The 24,149-nt window shown below is 42.6% G+C and overlaps 1 protein-coding gene across 14 annotated transcripts in view; it reads left to right on the top strand.

Annotated features, from left to right (window-relative positions):
* The window catches only part of LOC102097415 (protein unc-13 homolog B), a 222,988-nt gene that overhangs the window by 161,661 nt on the left and 37,178 nt on the right, over positions 1–24,149 (top strand). For all 14 annotated transcript variants that reach the window (XM_065047131.1, XM_065047133.1, XM_065047136.1 and 11 more), the window contains 9 exons: positions 1,827–1,977; positions 2,961–3,029; positions 5,813–5,902; positions 7,220–7,354; positions 8,167–8,300; positions 9,252–9,337; positions 16,652–16,778; positions 22,109–22,205; positions 22,979–23,122. In XM_065047131.1, coding sequence (XP_064903203.1) covers positions 1,827–1,977; positions 2,961–3,029; positions 5,813–5,902; positions 7,220–7,354; positions 8,167–8,300; positions 9,252–9,337; positions 16,652–16,778; positions 22,109–22,205; positions 22,979–23,122 — 1,033 coding nt within the window. The remainder of the gene's footprint in view (positions 1–1,826; positions 1,978–2,960; positions 3,030–5,812; positions 5,903–7,219; positions 7,355–8,166; positions 8,301–9,251; positions 9,338–16,651; positions 16,779–22,108; positions 22,206–22,978; positions 23,123–24,149) is intronic.

Genomic DNA, 24,149 nt, shown 5'->3' on the forward strand with positions numbered 1-24,149 from the left:
AAAGAGGTGAGGTTTTATGGAAGTGTTTGTCCTACATGTCTGTTGTGGCAATTGATACAGTCCTTTGAAGTTATTAATTTCCCATGTGCTACTGAGGGCATTTATAGGAAGTTTGAGTAATGGAGCCACTGATTTGTCCTCTTTGGAGCCAGGCTCATGCAGTTCTTCATCTTCAAAGAGCATTTTCCCTGTCACTCTACTTTGACTTGGATTTGGGATTAGCCTCTTAAAGACTAGTAGTGCTATGCTTAGATCATTTCTTATTTCAAATGTAATGTTAAATATAGCAAATAAAAGTGAACTTTTTCATGTGAGAAGCTGAAGGTTTTGGGGCCTGGGTCCTTGGACTGATCTCTATTTATGTCACCTCGCAAGCATCTTTCCTGCCTGTTGATTTAAGCAAAACTGGAGAAGAATCAGAAGGTACATCTGGGGGTCTAGTCCCTGCTTATAGCGGGGCTAACTTGGAAGTTGAACCAGACTCCTCAGGGCCTCTCTCAGTTTGAAGATTTCCAAGGGTGGAGATCAACGACCTCCCTGGGCTCCTGTCCTCAGGCTGTATTACTCTGAGAAAGAAATTCCTGGTTGAAATCCGAATTGGAAAATCCTGCTGTGAATTTCCTGTGCTGTAACTGCTACATATTGCTGCTTATCTTTTAATTTTCCCTCTGAAAGTATTTTGGCCTGGCTCAGTCTTCTCACTAAGTCTCCCCTCTCTGCTAAGTAGTCAAGACATTGATTAAATCCCTGTGCCTTCTCTTCTTCAAGCTAAACAAAGCCATTTTATTTGTCTGTCTTTATTTACCAAGTGCCTCAATGACTGATTGTTGCATAGGTAGCACGTAGCAAGCAAGTTAACATCATTCAGGCATCAGTATCATGTTTGTCTGAAATACTTGTGAATTTCCACAAAATTCTATCACTGAACTTTTGTTTCGTTATAGTCATTTTTAGGTTAACTAGCACTGATGCTAATGTCTGTGATGAGTCCCTTAGGGACAATGCTACATGTAGAAAATATTGCCCAAATTTAGTTTGGGAGCTCAGTGAGGATTCCTGCATGAAGGACTATCTGAAAATGGCCCAGTTCTCCTGTCTGTTAGAATGAGCTTTACTTGCAATGTGCCATGTTATCAGCCCTCTTAAGCTCTAACTTTTTTTCCCCGTATGTCTAACAAATTTTCTTTGATTGTTTAGCCATTTCACAAGCCCAGACGCTTCTGGCATGATTTTGAGATTTCCTGCAGGAGGGTTCCTTGTGCTTTAATGAGAGCAGTTAAACGGGAGAATGCAGATGAGCATGCACAGTGCAGGCTGGAGGGTTCGCCTTAAGCAATCACGTATCGGTGCAGCACAGAAATGCCCGTTTTGTGATCTCGCTGTTATTGAGTGATTTGCAGTCGCTGCTGCCTCATGTCACCTCACAATGTGTGGCTACCTCAAGTGCCAGCAAATTACATATGTTCCCTTGTGTCAGGCTTGGTTCTAGGAATTGGCATCAGGACGCAGGGTATCACCAGGGTCACAAGCTGTTGGCAATAGTTGAGAAGCTATTTTGTGAAATGGAAAGGGCTGTAGTGGAGGAATTTGTTTTGTTTTGAGTGTATCTGTTGTCTAGATGTCACCTTTCTGGGGAAAAAAAACAAACCAAACCAAACACAAACAAAAAACCCCCGCCTCTACGATGATGGAGATTTACAGAGAGGGAGAAAACATCACTTTCACCTGTTCATGGTGCCAGCTAGAGTAAGGGGACTATTCAAGATATAGCCAAGCTGCACTACACAAAAGAGACCAGAATGACTTACACAACTGTCCTTTTGCAGGCACTTTGCATGTCTCTCTTCTAAATACATGTGCCCGGGTGTGCCAGCTGTGATGAGCACCTTACTTGCCAATATCAATGCTTATTATGCGCACACAACTGCCTCCACAAATGTGTCTGCTTCGGACCGCTTTGCAGCCTCCAATTTTGGGGTATGTTTCTCTGTTTGGTGATTTTACAATTTGACTCCTGTAATTTGCCTGTGGCGCTTCTGCCTTTCAATAAATAACATGCTCTGCTGAAGGAACATTAAATCTGTGAGGAGTTGGAAGCTGCAGAGTTCTTCTAGACTAGACAAAGAGCACGATTTTATTGTTGTCATCATCACACATTTTAGATATTAATCAGTGTAATGCATTACGCTGTTTACTCTTCGTGATCAAATTGCACTGAAGCACAGATGGTATGGAAATGAGCAAATAATATTAAACTCTGCGTGGTGATGCTGTTGATAAAATATACCGTGTGATCTGATAGTTTCAGAACTTTGTTTTTAAAAGCAGCAACTGCTTTAAGAAAAAAAAAAAAATAGTCTATCCCCCTAATGCTTTGAATGCTTTTTGCATAACGTGTGGTGGAGTTGCATGTGCTGGAAAAGTGTTTGGAAAAGCTCGTGCTTCTCGTCAGACTGAGAATATATAGATTGAATGAGGAGGTGTTCACAATGCCAAACCAGAACCCAGCGGAGGCCTGACCTCGAGAAGATAGTCACGAGAAGCCTGTAATTCTTGTCACTGAACTAATAGATAAAACCTTGGAGCTGTGTCATTGTTCTGAATTAGACCCTTTTCTGCCTGTTCCTTTACTCATCTCTGAATAAATATTTTCTCTTAAATGTAAGTTTGGTGCAAATTGCAGACTAGAAATCAGTGGGGTTTTTGTTCTGCCTCTGTGTCAGAGTGATAACAGAGTATTTTTCTGACACTTCTTATCTTACATAGACTTCAGAAATAATTACAGTATTAGAGTAAATCCAAGAATCGAAAGAAAATACTGTTTGTACAATTCAGTGCATCCATATTGCTTCCTCCTGCTCTCTTGAGATCTGGCACTAATTCCCTGATATCCTGCTTACTCTGAACATTGATTGGGCAGTGATGATATGTGATATTTTTTGGTGTTTTCTGCTCCACAGAAAGAACGATTTGTGAAGCTCCTGGACCAGCTTCACAATTCACTTCGGATTGATCTCTCAATGTACAGGGTGAGTGGGAATAAACAGAATAATTTCAGGCATTCTGGTGGGCATTCAGAGGGGAAAGACACCATTTGTGTTCTTCTTACGTTTCTAATCTTCTAGGTACTTTGTGTCTGATGGAATTTTCATACAAGTTTGTTGCTGGTTGTTTTTCTTGTGGATAGAACTTAAACCGTGTCTTTTCCTTCCGTTATAACTTCCTCAAGACATCTGAAATAATGTAAGGATTGTGAGCTATGCTCATCTCTGATACTCTCCCAGAAATGCGGGTTGGATTGGATTAATTCATTTGAATTATTCTTATCAGCTGCTTCAGGTATCATCTACAAAGAGAAAACAGACTTGTTCCCCACTAGTAAGACAGAAATCTTTTAGAGGACCTGCAGCCAAGCTGCCACCTTAGGTCTGGCAAACTTGAATCCCTGACTCTGGACATACAGGATGTGCTCTGAGGTTGAGATCCCCCCCTCCTCAGCACCTTGGGAAGAGATGAGTTTCAAATGTTGGTATCAGCCCATCAGGATTCTTAAACCCTCTGGTTTCTCTCTTTGCTTCTCCAGTGTCAACATAGTCTTACCATATGACTTGACTTTTTTTTTTTTTAATTCCTTGCTATATTATTTTAATTAATGACTAATTCATTGAAAAAAATTAAAATGGTGGCAAAATGTGAGCTTTGGGTTTTTTTATTATTATTTCTTTTATTTAAAAGTAGATCCTCTTCTGGTTAATGCATTTGTCTGAAACACAGTAAAACAGAGAGAGGAGGGAAACACGAGGAGACTAAGAGGAGAAGTGCATCAGGAAGCCAGCAAAAAGAACAAGGGGCAAAGTGTAGCAGAAGATAAAAGGAATGTTGTGTAAAGAGCTGTTCTAAAGTTACATTAGTAGTAAGAGAAGGTCTAAAGAGAGCACTGTTACACTTAGCAGTAGGGAGAAAATTATCAACACATAGCAATGGGAAGCCACAGTGGTGATGCCTTTTTTGTTTGCTTGGTCTTCAATAAGAGCTGCTTTCTGGCAGCTAATGCGACTAAACCTTGGACAAGATCTCCTGTAAAGGACCAGGAAAGTCTTGTGCAGTGTAAATAATATAGATGTTATCTAATTGATAGTCTGTTTAGATAAATGTCTGAAGCAATTTGAGAACTCTTAGTGATTATTTTAAGACCTCTGAAAGGCAAGTTAAGTTCTGGAAGAAAAAGATGTTAGTTTCCAACTTTCAAGATGGGAGATGGCAATTTACAACCTTAATTACCCAGATTAAGCCTCTCCCCTCCCCAAATTTAATCGAGCTATTTGTAAACACTTAAAACAATGAAGAACCAGCAGTGTGGATTTGTCGGAATGAAGTGCGTGTTCCTTCCAGGGCAGGGTGGCGGGTGAGGAGGGGAGCGGTGCAGCCCTCTCAAGAGCAGCTCCAAGTCGCTCTCTGAAAAAGTATTTTGAAAAACATTTTGTAAGCAAGTGCGGTTTTTCTGTATGTATGTCGGCTGTTCCTTTTGTTGGCTGGTCACTACCTGACATAAGCGTACAGGGGGTTGGATTTCAACACAGATAATGTTTATCTTTTCCTGATTATTATTCTTAATCAAGGACATGGATTCAGTCTCATTCATCCAGTGGTTTGTGTTTGAAATGACACACGGAAATCTTGATTTTGGTTAATAACCCGAGTCCCAGAGAGTCCGTTTGTGGACAGTTTAAACAGAGAGTTGTCTGGGAATGAGCATTTACAAATTACTGTGAAGAGCATTAAATCATTTGTAGTCGGTAGCTGAGCTGCAGCAATACTCAGTTGCTGCCGAGAGCGTATTTTTCTGCAAGTCCTCAGTAAAAAAGTAAGATCTTTTTACCTTCATCTTTTTAATAATTTTAGAATGTGCAAATATGAAGAGACTATCCAGATGAAGATTGCCTTTGGTAATTTACTTGCAGCCAAGCCAGTCACATCAACTTAAATATAAGAGCACACTGAGGAGCCTGAATGCTGTTAAAGGACAGAGGAAGGAAAGGGCACAGTGCCTGGGGTCAGAAAGGGAACAGTCTCTTGCAAGAAACAAAGCTTGCTGAGTTCAGCATACATATTTTAATACATACAAAGATATACATAAATGTACACACACATGTACCATATCTGAAAGGGACAATGATAATTTCAGTGGAACTCAGAGAGTGTAAGGGGAAGCTATAGCTACAGACAGCAGGGTGGTGGGCACAGTATGTAAAATAAATGCCTCATAACAAAGGAGGCTCTGAAGCATAAATGCTTATGTTGACAGATTGAATCTTACAAGGGACCGAGTGGTTCTGATGACTCCTTACAGGGAAAAGTGCTCGTTTTCCCTTCTCAGTCCGGTTTGTTGCTCTGGAGAGGTCACTAATATCCCACACCTCTTGGTGTCTCAGAAGAGAAGCCAAAATCCAAGCAGCGATTGCAGAAAGGAAAGGGCACACGGAAGCAACCTGGGGCAGGGGGCCAGGGCTGATGGTGGCCAGGATGTTGCTCCCCGCCTGCTCCTTCAGCAGCCAAGGAGAGATCTCCTGCCACCAAGGGCTGTCAGTCTCCTGGCATCCTCAAACTTTACATTCGTATGAGAAGCTGTTTAATTAAGCAAACAGATAAGCTGCTCCAGCAAAAGGGTCTTATTTATTGAGCATTGTTTTGACTGGTACAAGCTTCTCGAGCAGGAAATGTTTCCAAGACACTTTCCTTATTTAGCACATGCTTGAAGCCTTGCATGGATCTGGCTGTGCTTTCCAACAGGATTTCCCTTTTTTGTCGACAGAATAACTTCCCAGCCAGCAGCCGCGAACGGCTGCAGGACCTGAAGTCTACGGTGGATTTGCTGACCAGCATCACTTTTTTCAGGATGAAGGTAGTGTTATGAGTGGGAATGGGGCCTCTGCAGTTTTTGCCGCCGAAGCTGGATTCCCATTTTCAAAACATTGTTTCATGTCATTGTGCTTATAGACCCTTAAGGAAAATCGAGATCACCTGCTGACCATGTGATAAATATCCACATTTTATCTCCACTGTATTTTGCATCATGAAGATGAAAGCCTGGGGTTTTAGGAAGATAATTTACTTTTTTAAATAACATTAAGAAGGTTTTCCTAGAAACTTGTCTACAATATTTATCAGTCAGTAACGTCTCTTCACCATCATTTATCTAGCAAATATTTTAAAATTTATTTCTTGGAGGGTAAGATACTGAAACGGGGTAGTATCTCTTAGTAGAGATCCAAGAACGCTATGAGCTGGTTCTGCAGTTAAGTTTATTGTTCTATCAATGTGCAAATAAATTAATTTTAGTTCCTGATCTTTGTTCCTAAACTGCTTTTAAAATACTGTTACAGGCTAGCACATGCCACTTAGTGATTTTTATCTTATCAAAAAGAAAACAGGTCTTTAATCTGAAATATTTTTAGGAAATTTTACTCTTAAGTCCTTGGGTAAATTATGTCATAGAACTTTATTTTGAAAGTGCTCATATGTCAGTATTGAGGGTTTGCTTTATAGAAATACTCCAAAAAGTTTAGATGTAGTGGCAATATCAACATTTTCTGAGGTTGTAGTTTTATTCGCGGGGTGATGCTTTCAAATCTCTAACTCTGCAACAATGGAGTAATGAAAAGAGCTGTTGTTGCAAGAGGAGAATATGTACCAGTTGGCATGTCCCCAAGGATTCTGGTGTGCTTTAAAATTCAGTAAAGCTTGTGAAGAATTATGTCCTTAAATAAAGTTATTGTATTTAAAGGCATGTCAGTATTTGGTCTTCAGCAATACTTTCCAGATCAGATGTAGTGTTCTGCACTAGTCTGCTGCATCTTCTTCCGATGGTTGAAAGATTGCTTGCTGGCTTTATAGCAAAATCCTAAAAATTTACCAGGAATTGAGTGTGCTTTGCTCAGATTGTACATGTATCAAGCCACATGATTTATTTATTCTGAAGAATCTTCCTTGGCGCTTATGAATCCTCAAAAATATTCAGAATTACTATCCTGTGCAGATGTTAAGTGTTGTCACTGCTGTTGATGTGTGAGGAGAGCGAGCTGTGCGTGGTTTCAGGTCATGGGTAGCACAAGTTGCTGAGGGCAGATCCACCAAGTCCTGGGTAGTTCCCAAAGCCCGTTACCTTGTTCTTTGATTTATGAACAGTGCCTTGTTTGACTCTTTGTTCTCTCCTTGCCAGGTCCAAGAGCTGCAGAGTCCTCCCCGCGCCAGCCAGGTAGTGAAGGACTGTGTGAAAGCTTGTCTCAACTCCACCTACGAGTACATTTTCAACAACTGTCATGAGCTGTACAGTCGCGAGTACCAAACAGATCCTGTGAGTGGCTGATAAGCATGCAGAAATCCAAGTTTCTGATTTTCTTAAGATAATAACAAGAACACTAATTGATATAAAAAGCCAACACAAACAAAATTATGTGACTTGCTATCTTCTGAATGCAAAAAACTTGTAATCAATTAATGAGCACTAATTAGTAAGTGGAGGATGATAATTGTTTTACACTAACTAATTATGATTCGTTTTGCCAGCCTCAGCTATTTTATTTCACGAGTGGTTATTTGTGAAGGGGAGGTTTGATGCAGCTTTGACTGAACAAAATCCAATTAGAGCAAATGCAGACCGATCAAGAAAATGGTCTTTAACATAGATAAAACTCAAGCAGTGAAATTTTATCTTGTTTTCTCGCACCCACTGTCCTGCACTGGGCTTGGGAAGTACCTCTAGAAACAAACTGCTTCCAAATCCATGAGAGCTCTGCTGGCCGCTCTGCAGTAATGCACACACCATGTGTCAACATGGATATAGTCATCAACCCAAGTGCCTAAAAATTAAGTATTTGGAACAAGCTTAGAGCAAATGATGTCTCAGCAGGTCTCCTGGAGCCTGTCCTGCTCTTGGCATGGTAAAAGATAAAACAGAGATTATCTGGGTTTGAGACCACTGGTAAGCAACATAGTTTGGCACGTTACTGTGTTTTGCAAGTTACCAGCAGACATAAATTATTTTAAGCTCTTCAGAAGAAAGGGTCCACAAGTAATTAATGTTTGGTGTTTGCATGGTGATCTGCATTTGTCGGCTTTTCCTTTCCCTTGAAGTTTACACTGGTTTTCCAATGGCTTCCTTTCCAGAACAAAAATCAGGACCTTCCTCCCGAGGAACAAGGCCCCAGCATCAGGAACCTGGACTTCTGGCCCAAGCTCATCACTTTGATAGTTTCCATCATAGAAGAGGATAAGAATTCTTATACCCCAGTCCTGAATCAGTAAGAATCCTCCATGTTCTGCATGGCTAATGCTAGTCTGTGTGTGCTCTGCTTCATTTGTTAAACTGCTTTCTATCTCTTCTGTCACTTGTGTATTTATAGAAGTACTTATCTTGTCTGTCTGTCTTTCTGTCTTATCTGTCTCTGTCTATATAAATAACTCTTTTTGATTGGGATGGAAGAGTTTCAAAAGGTTCTGTTACGATGGCGTTCGAGCACAAACACCCTGATTATTACAATCCTGAACTCAGGGAGGCACCTGAAAATGGGGTGAGAGTTCTTTTGGTTTCTTCTGATGTTGAGCAGTTCTGGGATGCACATTAACACACACAGCAGTGCCGTGGTGACAACACCCAGCGCTGTGATTTAGGATCACAGTGTTCAGTGTAGCGCTGGGAGATTGCATAGGGTGGGGTTGGCACAGTGTTGGAAAGGAACCTGAAACCAGTCTGTTTAGCTGGTGGATACTCCTGCAACATTCCCACAGGGCAGGAGAGAGGAAGATATCTGACAAGGTGTTATACATAAAGAGCTGGGTTGTGCCCTAGTGATTATTGGTGCAACATGGCAGGGACACCTGACTAGTGTTCACTAGTCAGCCTAGTAACTCTAGGGGAAAAAAAAGAAAGAAATATGGACAAGAAAAGCAAAAAAGGTGCAAAGGCACAGAGATCACATTCCAAGAATTATTGTATGCATCTCTTCTAAGAGGGCCATCCAGGCATGGCTTTTTGACTTTAAAACCAGTCTCAACACCAGTATTGTTTTCAGGTTGTTTAATCTGTGCTACAGAGTCCAGTCCAAGATCTCCAGTTTCCACCTGGCTGTTTATCTAGGTGAAGGAAGTGTCTATGATGTTGAGCTTTTAAGCTTGTAGTTTAGCTCAGTGCTGAATAAAGAAGAGTCCCCTGCTCTGATACGTGCCAAAACCTTTCCCATGTGTCCCCTCAGGTTTCCTCAGGAGCTTGTTGTTGGGAAGATCAGTGCCGAGGTGATGTGGAGTCTCTTTGCCCAGGATATGAAATATGCCATGGAAGGTAAGAGAATTCCTCACTACTGCTAGCTGACTTGTTGATGATTTCTTGTTTTCCGTCCATTTGGTACAAATGAAGCTTGAGCGCATCAGTTGCACCACTGTTTGGAGTAGGGATTTCTAGTGTTTTGTTTGTGAACAGCTGCCTTATGGCTAAGATTTGAGGCTCAGATCTGTGTGAGCTCTAGACCTGTGTGTCAGCCTGCGTTGCAAGTTGTTTTTCATCCGAGGTGGTTTGAAATTAGATGCTCACTTTGGCCTGAGGATGGCCTGGCTTAGATCAGCACCACCTTCTTTCTGCAGTGTACAGTGGTAGAAAGGGCTGGAGAAGTAAATGGACTCTGGGTTATGCAGCTAGTTCCCTGGATAACTCAGCATAGACAGCCTAAGTCATTGGTAGAAATACGGTGTTAGAACAAATCCTGCTGGAGACATCTTCATCTTGAATTAATCTTTGGATAATTCCACCTGACTTCTAGTAAAGGAGAAATTTTACTGTTTCTGAAAATGAGTTAGGCATGCAGAGTCCAACGAACTCCCAGAAAGGAATTCTGCTACTTGAAGTACTCTTCTGATGGTTGATTAGTTTCTGAACTTGATTTTAGTTCTATAAATTCATTTGCACAATGTTACCAGCTTCTTACAAGGTTTGGAGAGCATACGGCTCCCACCAGCTCTGCAGTAGCAGTTGTTTTCCCAGTATTTTGCAGTATCAGGCTTTATGATCATCTATAAGGTGATATTGTGACAAAACAGAGGTGCCTGTGCTGCCCACAGCATGCTAGCTGTGTTCATATTCCAGAAGAAAGTCAAGTTACTGGTTTTGTTTGCTCACAAAGCTCTGTTTAATCCATTTGTCCCTGGTTTGATCTAAGCTTGCTTGTAAGAGTGACAACCTGTTAGACTCTAACTTCAGACTGCTAGAAAAAAAACTGCTGCCAGCTCAGGGAGTTTCCTGCATTTTGTTTTTCGGGAACAGTCTGTGGGGTTGCTCTGTAAGCGAAGAGTATCGACTCCATCTCTTAGTCTCTGTCAACACCATGGGGGTAGTGACTGCGCTGTGTGGGGACACCCTTTGCCAGCTCAGCACTTGAATTCAGCGAGCTGCAGGTCTGGATTAAATGTTCTCCCTTCTGTGTTAGGAACTTTTTATATATGCTTGTACCCCACAGTGCCTTTGTCTTGTGAGGTCATGCTGATATAAGAACAGACACTGGGAAGAAGGACTAAGACCTACTAACTGTGTTATAGTGTCTGTTATAGTGACTGTCACTACTTGCTCATGCATCTGTGATAACTTCACATTCACTTTCCCTAGAAACTGTTTCCTCATGCATCCTTTCTGGATCCCCTTTCCATTTTGTCCTTATTTACCCCTGTGCACTCACCCTCAGGAAGTTATAATGCAGGTTGCTCTTCCATGTGTTGAAAGTGCCATATCTTCCTCCTTGCCCAGCAGCCATGAGAACTGGATCTCTCTAGGCCCAGTTACTGACTTTCTTAAGATTCCCTTTTCCTGTTGCATCCAAAATGCAGCTGCAGAAAGGTTATTGATTGTCTGAGTGAATTTGACTATCAAAAGGGACGCAACTTTGATTTCTTTTTTTATTTTTTTTTCCTGTTTCGCATGGCTCTATTTGGTTGACACTGCCCATCTTAACTTTGCCTCCCAGGTTTTCTCTGTTTACATCTCATACCGTGTCCCCTCTGCCTCCGTCTTCCCTGCTGAATGTGGGCTTATTTTGGCTATTCCTGACATCCTTCTGGTCACTTCTGGAGGCAAGGATCAGCATAATGTTTCCACTTGCGAGTTCATCAGTGCATAGCAAATACTAGCTGAAAGAATATCCCTCTTCAAAGCGTTTCTTAGTGGGAAAAGTTGATACAAAGGCAGCTGATGGACCAGGAAGGGCTTTCATTTTGAACAAAAGCTGAAAAACTGCATGGTACATGTATATATACTCTAGCTGTGCAAGTCCTGCAGGAAGACTGAACAATGGCAGCATTTGTTTTGGTGTTTTTCTCTTCCAAATATGTATTCAAGAAGCTCACAGGGTGCAAAATTCTTTTTGAGGCAAGTGTGATCCTTCACTGCTTTGCTCTCCAGAAACTTATGAAGATAACCTTTGTAACAAGTTCTACAATAGTTCATTTACAGGCCTTACGATATGTATTTTAAATATAGATGATTGGATTAGCTCACTGCATTTTTTTTTTTTTAAATGAGAGGAAAAAAGAGATTAAAGGAAACAGATTAAGTGATGTGAAGGATGATGATTAGATTTGCCATCCTCAGCTCTTGTTTCTGACATTTCTTGGTTTCAGTTGCTGATTTCTCTACCAGTTTAACTACACAAAGAGTTTCGTGTTCCTGTCTTTGCCAGTTTGTACAGTTAATCCCTGGGTGCATGTCTGGTGTGCTCTAAGATGTGTTCCTTGGGAGTTCTCTGCAATAAAAGCTCATCTGTTTAGTGGAGATATGTGCACATAAACTCAAGAGTGTAAGATTTACTCCTAACTTTCTTTGTGGTGTTTTCCCTTATGTTCTTTTCCTAAGTTCTAGATAACATGAGCTCATTCACCTCACCAAGTGGTAAGTTCATGTTCCTTAGTAGAGTTTATATTTGTAAAGACTTCCATCTACTGCCTCTAGTTTTATCACTTTGGATGTAGTTGCTGGTATTAGCTTTAGTGTCCTGTAGCTCTGTGCCGATGGTGAGCAGATCTGCAAAGAAGATGTGGAAGACCATACTGCTACTCCTGCAGAAATGGAGGATATGTGCTGCTTAGGAGACTCCTGTTCTGACTAGTCACTCCAGTTGTTTTCTGGCAGTACCCGGTACACTGAACAGTTCTGGGTGAGAGCCCCTTTGCTGTGTCCCAGGCATTACGCTGCAGAGAGAGCTGGGAGGCTCAGGTGAGAGAGGCTTCTCCGAGTCGGAGGGCAGTGCCTGGCTGCATCAGTTGTTTTCCTTTTTCCCCTCCGGTGGCAGCTAACTGTGCCTCTCCCAGCTGGAGCTTACCCCCCTCTGCACCGTGCACCCTGTGCGAGACAATGTATAAATGGTAATTTATACCTACAATACAGTGCTTAGGGCCTTCAGAACCAGAAGTTCCTTCCAAAGGGGTAGATTGCTAATGTGTGAAATGTTCAAGTCATAAAGATGAAACACCTGTTTTTCTATTTAAAGTACATTCAGCAGCTGATAGCAAGTCATGGGAGCGGTGTGTTTGACTTCTGGAAGGCAAGTGCGCTGCAGACCTGCCTTATGCCTTTGCCTTCCCTAAGGAGACTCATCTTCTGAGACACAGCAGATGCCTCGGGATCTACCCCGCTGGTTTTGTTTTCTCCCAGAGCAGTGACAGCTCAGGATGCCAGAACAGCAGACCCGTCTCTTCCCCCCTCACTGGCAAAAGCATTACCAGACAAGGCACTGAGACGTTTCCCTTGTTGCCCATCAACCCAAGAGTAAAACAGATCAGACAAACCTGTTGTGTGGCCCGGGCTTGGCTGGCAAGATCATGCTACTCAGGAGTCACTGTGCTTAGAGGATGATTTTTCCAAGTCATACAGTTAACTCCACCTCTGGGACACTGACCAGTGCTCAGCAGCTGGGTAACCCTCTTGTGAGCCCACTGGTAACTGGAGCTACTAGTTTCCTCATCCTCTGCGAAACTTGCATGACTTGGAAAGCACGAACACCCTGAGGAGAGAGAACTTGCTCTTCTTATACAAGGAAGGCATTAAAAGACAGTAATAGAAAATCAATATCATCCTTGACAGCAATGGTTCATCTTATTTTGGACACATCAGCATTAGGAGAGTTGCAAATTGGAAGCATGTCTCATAGAAAGAGAGACTGAGTAGACTTCATGGGCAGTATTTAAATAAATCATTCTGCTGCATTCTCACTTCTAATAAGGGAAGTGTTGTTGGGTGCACACACAGATGCCAGCCATCTAAGTGTTAACGCTTCAACAGCCTCAGTACCTATCAGAGTTTCTTTGCAGGAATTCAGCATTATTTGCTAAATGTTAACACATGAAAAGTAGGTTGACGATCAAGAAAAAGAAAAACATGCTTTAAGGGTGTGGTAGAAGTCCTTTTCTCTGCCTGAAAAATAGATCCAGACATGACACTAGAAAGTGTGCTGCTAGGAAGCAGTTCCCTATTAATGCCTTAATAATATGGCCTTGGTGACCCTAAAAGCTCTTCTCTGGAAGAGACTGTTTGCAGATGAAATCTGAGGAAATGTGAGAGCCTTAAGAGAATTCTGTGGTCTTTTCAGGGTAAAACACAGCAGTTGTTGCAAAATACAATATCTGTGCACTCTTCCACTGTTGCTGCTGCTAAGCTCTTTAAAAGCCAGCAGGTTGTAGAGCAGAACAGAAATGTGCTGAGACTGATGGCTCCCATGCTCTTCACTTTTGCTAAAAAGGGCTTTCAAAGTGTAACTCTGGCCGACTTGTTCTCCTGTCACCTTTGAGTGCTCTTAAGCATGTCCCTTTACAAATAAAGCAGCTGATCAAAACTGTGCAGGGTCCATTGAGGGAGGAAGGCAGATGGTTCGAGTTGTTGGGGATGAGGGGACTTACGGGCTTTCTTTGTCTTCCATCATGTTTGAGCTGTTATAGTTCACTTTTGTCTTTTCTCTGTCACAAGCCCCACCTTTCTTTCGCATACGTAAAGTTCTCTTTTATGGTGGTAAGACCTCTACTTTTTGTTTTACTTTCCTGTAGTTTTATCTCCTCGCCTTCGCTGCTTAGATGTCTAGGTAGGCCTAGTGGCAGTCCTTGGGCTTACGTTTCTGTGGCTGTTTTGCATCTTCCTCTTTGCAGCTTAGTAGTGTTTTAAATGTCCTAAAAAACAGGAAAAGGTTTGAATTACTTTTACTGCACTGCTTAATTTTGAGGAAGTAAATCTGATTTGAGTCCCTTTTACCTCCAAGTGAAGCCTCCCCCCTGCAGGAGTAGCATTTTCCCCATGCTGGAGCAGCGCCTGGCTGGCAGCATGTATCAGCATTAATGAAGTTCTAATTGTCCATTGATTTCCTCGCTCTCCCAGGGAGCTAAGCGGGCCTGGTTATTGCTGTGTTTGTTTCCAGTTTTAGCTCTGTGGAGAGAGCTTTGCATTCTCTTCTGCAGCTGTTCTTGAGGGAGATCAGCAGTTCAGACACTGAGAGTACTCACACCTCCTTAGCATTCAAGAAAGATACAGATTTATTAATGTAAAACATGAATGGGCTTTCCTTGGCTCCAACACAAGAAAATTCACTATGGAGAGTAACTGATCGTAGTACAAGTGAAATAGTAGTACATGTAAAGTAATTAGTCCGTCGAACCGGGGACTATGTCTCTTAAATACTGGGTATTTTAATTTCTTTAAAACAAATATTGGGTTTCTTTTTTGGGGGGGATTGTATCTGTGTGGATCTGCTAGACATGAATTAGAAGGAAATATGTATTGTACTGATTTGCAAACAACTCTCTGCAGTGTTTTGCTGCATGGGAGTTGACAAGGCTTATGGAATAATTATGCATGAAAAGTTCTTTGGTTTTTGTGTTTTCAGTTGGGCAATTCATAATTCATTTGGCCTTTCTTCTTGTGCATGTTGTTGAAGCTTCAATAGAGACACGGAAGTTTCTTTATATTTTGAAATAGTTACAAGAATTCACATTTACATGAAAACAGATGATGATATTGTAAGATAAGCTTTTCTGTCAGGTACCTGATTAGAAAGCTGGGGCCATTTTACATCATTAAGATGTTATCTTCTGGTGAGTGTCTGTAGCATGTATTGCTCGTGTGTGCATATATCTACCCAGTTCCTGGATACTTTTACCGAACTCCTAGATTAAAGGCCTTCAAAGTTAAGAGAGAGATGTCCACTTTTAACATAGTTAAGTCCTGTCTACGTGTCAGCAGTGATACCCTTGGAAAGTTACATCAGTAATGAGGTAACCACATAAAAGGTAGGAAGACAAGTCTGGAGTCAAAATTTGGGAAAAAACAAACCCTGAGTTTAAGCCAAAATCGTGTGTGTTTTAGTCTCATATCTCACCCTGTAGTCATGGACTAGCAGCTTGTTGTGGTGCTAGAGTGAACGGAGAAGCCTGGTACAAAGTGCGTTCATGCTGTTGGAGCTCAGCAGAAGAAGGAGATAGATACGGACAGGAGGCAGTTTGGGTCAGTGGTGCAGGATTTGTCAGGTCACAATTCAGGATTGCAGTGCAGGCAAAAGGTGGCTGCTGGGTCCTCTTAGCATCGTGAAAAATGAATAAATTATATTCATTTCAGGGAGGATTTTGAAGAAGATCAATGCCAATAGAAGGATCTGCGTGTGTAAGTACATGAGGGATGAAAAAGGGAAAGCATTGAGATGCTTTAGGGAGAACTTAAATAGTTTAAAAGCAGGAATTGTGGGCTGATGAGAGATGGGACTCAACTGCTGAAAGATGGTAATGTGGGCGTAGGCTGTGAAGGACCTTGATAGTGAAGACATGGAGCATACATTGCTTGTGAAGGCAAAGAGGAGCGGTGGTCTAGAGAGATGATCTCTGCAGAAGGGTTGAGTATGGCAAGTGCTTTAGCAGCATAGGTGTGTGGAAAGGGCCATATTGTGGACGTACTTGTGTTATACAGGGAGGAACTGCATTATCCTGATGTAGTATGGTTACAAAAACATAACACCTGTCAGGAGGAAGAGGCTCAGCAGCAGGTAGGTACCCATGGGTCGCTTCAGTGCACAGTGCTCAGGAAGGCGATATCAATAAGAAAACAGTTGCCTTCTGAAAAAGTGTCATGAATTTCTCGCTGCTGGGGATCAGGAAAGGCTCCAGCTCCTGCGTAGCTTGTTTGAACTTGCTTGTGCCTCACACTGTCAAACCACAAAGAACTTGATTCTTTGTACTCTTGTCTCTTACGGGATGTAGTGCAGCATGTTAGTATTGACTGTTTATATCCAAGAATGAACAGATTCACTCTCCTCAATTTGTTTCCAGCAAAGATGAATTCTGTACTGTCATACGTTAAATGCAAAGACCATAAGATAATGCTCTATTTTTATTGCTTTGACAACCAAAAAGTTTTAATAAATGGAAGTATTAACTGGAGAAATAAACTCCAGAGCCCCAGTGGTCAACTGCCAAGAACCCCTGCACGCTGCCAAAATTATGTGTCATTAAGACTGTGTGGCTCTGTAGGTGCTTCATCCCCAAAACCATTGATACTGTGGACATGCTTTATAAAACCCTCCCGTGCCTGATGCAGTGATAGTGGTAAATCCAGATCTAACTGCTTTTTTTTCCTTCCTTACAGAGCATGAGAAGCACAGACTGTGTAAAAGTGCAGACTATATGAATTTACACTTCAAAGTGAAGTGGCTGTACAATGAATATGTTCGTGATCTGCCTGCCTTCAAGGGAAAAGTGCCTGAATATCCAGCGTGAGTGTGTTATGTCTCCTGCAGTAAATCCCTGCTATGCATCCTTGTGTTACCTCGAGAGTGGTCATTTGGTTCTCCAGTGGCTGCCTTCTTAATACACCATTTCTTCACTCCTGATTTTCTGTGTTTTTGTGCATGTTTGCCCCTCTGGTGTTCTGTGCCACTGCCCCTGACACAGTTCGATCCCTTATTGTACAATATCTCCCAAGATCTCAAAAGTTTTACCAATGGCATGGACAGTTTTTAAGCTACTTTGTGCCTGCAGTTTGGGCTTTGATCAATTCTTGAGCAGCAGACTTCTGGAAGTGTGCTTACATTCTTGTGTTAATAGATACAGGTTTATCTGTATGTACTGTGTGTGCGCGTCTGTATGTTTGTATATTGATGTCCTATGTATACGTACACAACAGGATTTGTAAGTAAAATAAAACTTTCTTTTTTCAGTAAGACCAGGTGGTTTAGTCGGAAACATCAGATAAGATGTCGTTCTTAAGCTCTAAGCAATTGTTTGCAGCTTTTATTTAACTTTAGAAGAGCAGCAGCAGATTTCAGACCTGAAGAAGGTTTACTAGCCCAAAAAGTTGTCTGAGCAACCTGGAGAGAATATTATAGCTAGGGTCTCACACTTGGCCTAAAGCAACAGCAAATGTGTTGTTTCTGACCAGTGTTCAGCTGGTTTTCAGAGACTTTCAGTGCTGGTTGCTCCATATCTCTTTCAGGCAGCTTTTTTCCCTGTGCTACATTATTACTCCTCCACTGGGTTTTAGGAGTTTAACACACTCCCCTTTATTTACCCTCCAAATCTTTCTTGGTTCAGTTTGAGCTTTTCATATCCTGTCCAAGCAGGCTGGGCACAGAGAACAAATTGTTCTGGTTTTACAGGAGTAAAATGGTTTTCTCGTGTCCCTTCCCAGTCTTCTGCTGATTCCCGTTTGTTCCCAGCTTTCCTTTTGAGGTTTACTCACCCCTCTCCAGCTGGTCTGAGTCTGGACATAAAACACCACACTTAAATACTGATGTTTCTTTTAGATCTTGTCTTGCATTAGAAGACACAAGAGGCAGATTTTCCATGATGAGAACAAACACTTCCAGGATGGAATAACCTCCCCAGGGAAGTGGTAGATTCACCAACATTGGACACTTTCAAGATTGAGCTGGACAAGGTGCGGGTCCACCTTGTCTAGACTGTGCATTTTGCCAAAAAAGGTTGGACCGGATGATCCTCGTGGTCCCTTCCAACCTGGTATCCTATGATTCTATGATGATACGCTGCAGACAGTGCTGCTGCTCTCACATGTGGGATGATAGCAGCACTTTTTTTTCTCTCTCCAGTGGTATCATTGCCTGGTGATGGTTCCAGTGGGCCACAAGCCAGCCCCTCAGGCACTGCTAACTGTCTCACTGTTCTTCCCATCCTGTATGTGACTGTTCATTTTGAATTCTGAATTGTCTTCCCATCCTGCAGTGTGTGCGGTTCCTCCAGCCTGGTGCTATCTGTGTGCTAGTAAGACTTGAGGTAGTCAGTTTAATTGCTCGGCTTGGGCTATGGGCCTTGCTTAGCAAATCAGGTCAGCGAGAGACATTAACTCAGCAAACAGGGTGCTGGAGTGACAGTCTCAAAGCCCTGTTCTTGTTGCTGTACCTCTGAGTCAGTGCATTCTCAGCCAAGCCGTCAGATATTCTTAATCTCTCTTTTTCTCCTGTGTAATCAGGATAATGATGTTCAGTTTCATTCTGCAGTCTTTTGCAGACTGTTCTGCTCTGCTGGGCTTTGTGGTGGAGCTTCAGTGCTCATGTACATTTGCAGCCGCTGGCTCTGTTACTCCACTCTTGTATTATAGTACCATAGCCATATTGTCAGACACAGGTGACATTTATTTCAACCACAACCTTCACCTGTCACGAAATATCACCTTGGTGTCAATTATGGCAATGTCCTCTTGTTCTTTGATTTGCTTCGTCTCAAGTATTTTTAGTCTTGAAGCTTCCTTAAATTAAGGAGTCCACGGATTGGGTTTGCACATCAGTAAGCTCTTTAGATGAAACTAAATTGCAGCTGTCTAGAGAACAGGTGAGTTGTCTACTCAACAGCCAAGAGGCTATCTGGAAACTCGCTTGTTGTGTTGAAACCATGAGAAACCATGTTTCTGATAGAACTGAGACATGATTGAATAAAGCGAAGGCTCCAGAGTTTTGAAGCAGAAGTCCCTTATTTTCTGAAATTCAGTGTCAGTTCTGAAACTGATGCAGCAATGTTGCTGGGAGCGGATCACGTTTTAGCTGCCAGCTAAAAGCTATGAAGTGTCATATTCTGAAAAACCCTGGCTTTTTAGGTGTGTAAAGAAGTGTTCTGTTTTGTTTTAATACTGGTGTTATCATGCAGCCAGTATTGTAGCTGTACTGGAGACTGCCTCCTCTCTGGTGGGGAAACTCATTCCTTCCTTTGAAATCCCATCTTATTCTTCTGACTCACATCTTCAAGCACAGTATTTACTACTTTTACTCTTGGAAGCCCTTCCTGCGTTCTTGCCTGTGTGCTTGCCAAGGATGTTGTTCGGGTACCCACATGCATCAACACAGCAAATGAGCAAGATTAATTCACCTGTAGATCTGAGGCCACGGCAGCCAGGACGGTGGCCAAGCTGAATTTGCGGCCTTTTGGGTTACGTTATTGTTGTGCAACTAATGGCGGCAAACTTCTTTTAGTCACAAAGCACTGCTCTGTGAGACATACTCTGTGAAAAACCCTTGTCTGGAGAGGTTGGCTGTGCTGACTGGAGTCGGGCTGTGCTGACCCTGCAAGCACAGAAAGTCTCTGAGGCAGCACCGTGAGCCTCTGCCTTGCTTGTCGGTGTGTGAGTCATTATGGCATTTGCTTCTAGATCAATAATTGAAGCAGATGAAGAAGAAGATATTTGCTATATAACAACATTTTGAAGCTATTTCTGCATGAGATTGATTATTTTTATTAGCTTCTGCACTAGATAATTTTGAATATAATTTTGGATACGTTGCGTTCGTAGTCTCAGGAGTCCCTCCTCACTTGCTCAGCAGCCTAAGATGTGATAGTAAAATACTGCTAGGGGTATTTGGCCTAAGATAACTCTAGGTTTGTGTTACAGCTGGAAGCACATTTTAGTCCTGAATGTGCCTAGGGACTGGAAGCATTTATAGATTATTTATATCTCTTGTGTTTTCCTGCCAGCCAGTAAAGGACAAAGTTGAGGCTGGCTTTGCAAACGTAGTTACAGAATTTCCTGACCTGACCTAAGTGATTCACTTTGCATGTGAATATTCCTATTTAACCTCTTTCTGGAGGTTTTGCTTTTTTGTTTTTGTGTTTTGTTTTGTTTTTTTAATGGGAGGGAGAGCAAACACACCACCACTCACTCAGCAGCACCTTTCTTCTTGACACCTTTGTTTAGGCAATTTGGTAAGATAGTAAAATACCTATGCACTTGATTTTGTCTGTCAGCCTGTGGTATCCATAAAAATGGGCAATGATTGTTCTTAACAGTGAGTGACCCTTTTATACGGATGTGGTGCAATAAATAAGGATGAATGATGATCAGGAAGTTGTTCTGCTTCTCAGAGTGAAAACAAACAAGTAATCCTCCCCGTGCATGGACCTATGGCATGAGAAGGGGTCAGCAACCTGCAGCCTGGGCACTCTGAAAGAGGTGGAAGATGTGCTGTTGCTTCCTGGTAAACTGCCCAAGTTATCAACCAAAGGATTGTGTTTTAGATTTAAAACAGACTATTGTAATTTAAAACACATGCTGAAAGCCCGAGAACCTTGCAGCAAACTCCCAGATATGCTGACTTTTAGGAGCCTGAAGTGCCGGTCAAAAGGAATTTTTCCAGAACGCAGAAAGTCCATATGTCTGTGACAACGTTCCACTGCTGCTGTCTATGTTAAATAGGAGTGCATAGACAGGTTGCTGTTGGCATTTAACACAGTGTCAGTTACAATTTCCAATATTAGCATTGATATGCTTTATATTTCAAAGTGCAGAGAGTATTTAAGGCTATCTAGTGTGCTGTGCCTGTGAATTTGCTTTTGATCTCCCTCTCATGTCTGGCACACGCTTTCATGTTCTTTGCAAACTCAGCCCATAATTAGCACAATCTCTATGAGCACAGCTGCCTGTTTAGAGGAGGCTGTACTCTCTGAAGCTCATGCAATAATCTTTTGTATAGACTGTAATCACACACGGGTGCTTTTTTCCTTTATTTCTGAAGGCTGTTTAGTAATATTTGAAATTAAGATTTGCTTCAGCTGTGGTACGTTGGCACTTGCACACAACAAATCCTAGATAGACATTTAAATAAAGTTGTAAGTGCTCTGTTGTTGCTTAAACAGAGACACGCCCCCACCGCCCTCCTTTTGTACTATGTGGGTATGTCCCATGGAGCAGAGAACAGAGAGATGGCCAGCTATAAGATCCCATCAGTGAAGCTGCTTCTCCCCTTGCCTGTTTGGCCAAGGTGGGGTCGTGCAGATGCGCAACAGGTAGCTCCAGACACCACCTCAAGTAAGGCATCTCCCTGAGATTCAGCAGTGGCTGTTTCTTGGATTCTGCCCTTCCCTTTAGCTTCTCCTGCTGAGTGAGGAGAAACAACAAACTTTGCTCTCCTGCTTCTAGGACCTGCCTGTTTTGAGGACTTGACCATGCTCCAAGGTCCAGTACTTAACATGAAGTAAATCTGTGCTTCTTTAAAAGAAAACAATGCAGGGCTGCTCGCAGAGCTTATAGCATTGATTCTCTCTCCTGGCACTTCAGAATTATGTCTGTATCTGCAGATAAGGTGGCTGAAAGGCCCTGGAAAACAGACGCTTCTTTTCCTCTCTTTGAATTCATTTGCAGTTCTCACATGAAAGATGGTAGATCCATGTGGGTGGTGGGACAGTGTGTCATCTCTTAGCATGTAGAGGTAGCGGTATTGGAACTTTCCCTTGTCCTGTCTGGCACAGAGGTGTAGGGGGAAGAAAAAGCGGTCTGGAATGGTGCAAAATTAAAGCTGGTGCTCAAGGAGAGGAAAGGATAAGGTTTGAAGAAAAAGGAAAGCTGGGAGAAAGACAAAACCAGCACAGGACCAACAATCGGCAGAGGCTGGGCTGTGTTGTGCTTGTACAGCCACTGCTGACTGGTAGCTTGTGCACAGGGAGCAGTATTTTTGGGAACTTTGGCTGCGCGCACAGACAACAGCATTCAGAAATCCAAAAGTGGCAAGCTTTCACAACATTTGCTGGAATGACAGCGCTGTCAGTCTGGTCAGGGTGCTCTGTTTCTTGCTGTAACTTGCTGTCTTTCCTGTCCCTCCTGCAGGTGGTTTGAGCAGTTTGTGATGCAGTGGCTGGATGAAAATGAAGATGTGTCCCTAGAATTCCTGCATGGTGCTCTGGAGAGAGATAAAAAAGATGGGGTATGTAGGTCACTCGGCACTACATCCAAACAACAACGCTGTAAATTCAGCTCTCGTACAAATGGAGGATACAGCCCTTTTTGCTTTCTGTACATCTAGGAAACTCATTTATTTTAGGCTTTTCTCTACAGGTCACAGAATGCTAATAGCAACATGCATACACTAATTTATATCTGTTTTCTTTTCTACTGCTGTTAATCTGTGAGCCAGTAGCTTGCTGCTCTCTCATCTCTCTGCGTTTGTGAGATGTAATTGAAATATAAGGCATTTTGCATATACTTAGTCATGCAGTGAGAATGTGACCTTAATCCATTGACAGAGTAATCTTATTCTTAATTTGCTGAGTATTCCCAGTGGAGAGCAAAAGCCTTCCCATTTGTTCAGTGACTGTTGGCACTCTAGTCTGTGATGCTAATGCTAATTTGCTTTAATATCGCAATTTTAAGAAAAATCTCTAAAAAGCTCTTCACTCTCTCCTCCTTACCTCATTAACTGACAGGCAAGATGTACATTTCATTAAGGGTTGGAGCATCATCTTGCATTTCCTTGGTGCTCGTCATATTGCAGTTGGTGGAGTAAACCCTGTAACCCAACAGAATTGGCTGTTTAGCTCCTCTGTGCCTTCTGGACAGCATTTGACTAATTCTGCGGAGGATATAGGTTTTGGTGAAGTTGACCTGCTTCCAACACAGCAGATGATGGATACACCTGGAAAATGGGTGTATTTCAGATCTTTGCATTTGAGAATGACTCTTTTTTTACTTCTGTTTTAGTTCCAGCAAACATCCGAGCATGCTCTGTTCTCTTGCTCAGTGGTGGATGTCTTCACCCAGCTTAATCAGAGCTTTGAGATCATTAAGAAGCTGGAGTGCCCGGACCCTGTCATTGTTGCTCATTATAACAGGAGGTTTGCTAAGGTAATACCTTCAACATCACAGTACCACAGTATCACAGTATGTTTGGGATTGGAAGGGACCTCAGAAGATCATCTAGTCCAATCCCCCTGCTGGAGCAGGAACGCCTAGATGAGGTCACACAGGAACATGCCCAGGTGGGTTTTGAATGTCTCCAGAGAAGGAGACTCCACAACCCCCCTGGGCAGCCTGTTCCAGTGTCTGTCACCCTCAGTGAGAAGAAGTTTCTTCTCAAATTTAAGTGGAACCTCTTGTGTTCCAGCTTGATCCCATTACCCCTTGTCCTGTCATTGTTTGCCACCGAGAAGAGCCTGGCTTTGTCCTCATGGCACTCACCTTTTATATACTTATAGACATTAATAAGGTCCCCCCTTAGCCTCTTCTTCTCCAAACTAAAGAAACCCAGCTCCCTCAGCCTTTCTTCATAATGGAGATGCTCCACTCCCTTCATCATCTTTGTTGCCCTACGCTGGACCCTCTCCAGCAGTTCCCTGTCCTTCTGGAACTGAGGGCCCAGAACTGGACACAATACTCCAGATGGGGTCTCACCAGGGCAGAATAGAGGGGAAGGAGAACCTCTCTGGATCTACTAACCACCCCCCTTCTAACCCACCCCAGGATGCCATTGGCCTTCCTGGCCACAAGGGCACAGTGCTGGCTCATGGTCATTCTCTTGTCCACCAGGACCCCCAGGTCCATTTCCCCTACACTGCTCTCTAATAGGTCATTCCCCAGCCTGTACTGGAACCTGGGGTTGTTCCTGCCCAGATGCAGGACTCTACACTTTCCCTTGTTAAATTTCATCAGGTTATTCCCCGCCCAACTCTGGAGCCCGTCCAGATCCCTCTGGATGGCAGCACAGCCTTCTGGTGTGTCAGCCTCTCCTCCCAGCTTAGTGTCATCGGCAAACTTGCTGATAGTACACTCAATTCCCTTGTCTAAATCGTTAATGAATATATTGAATAATATCGGCCCCAGTACTGACCACTGAGGCACTCCACTAGATACTGGCCTCCAACGAGACTCTGCA

This window comes from Columba livia, chromosome Z (assembly GCF_036013475.1).
Source record: "Columba livia isolate bColLiv1 breed racing homer chromosome Z, bColLiv1.pat.W.v2, whole genome shotgun sequence".
Classification (NCBI taxonomy): Eukaryota; Metazoa; Chordata; class Aves; order Columbiformes; family Columbidae; genus Columba; species Columba livia.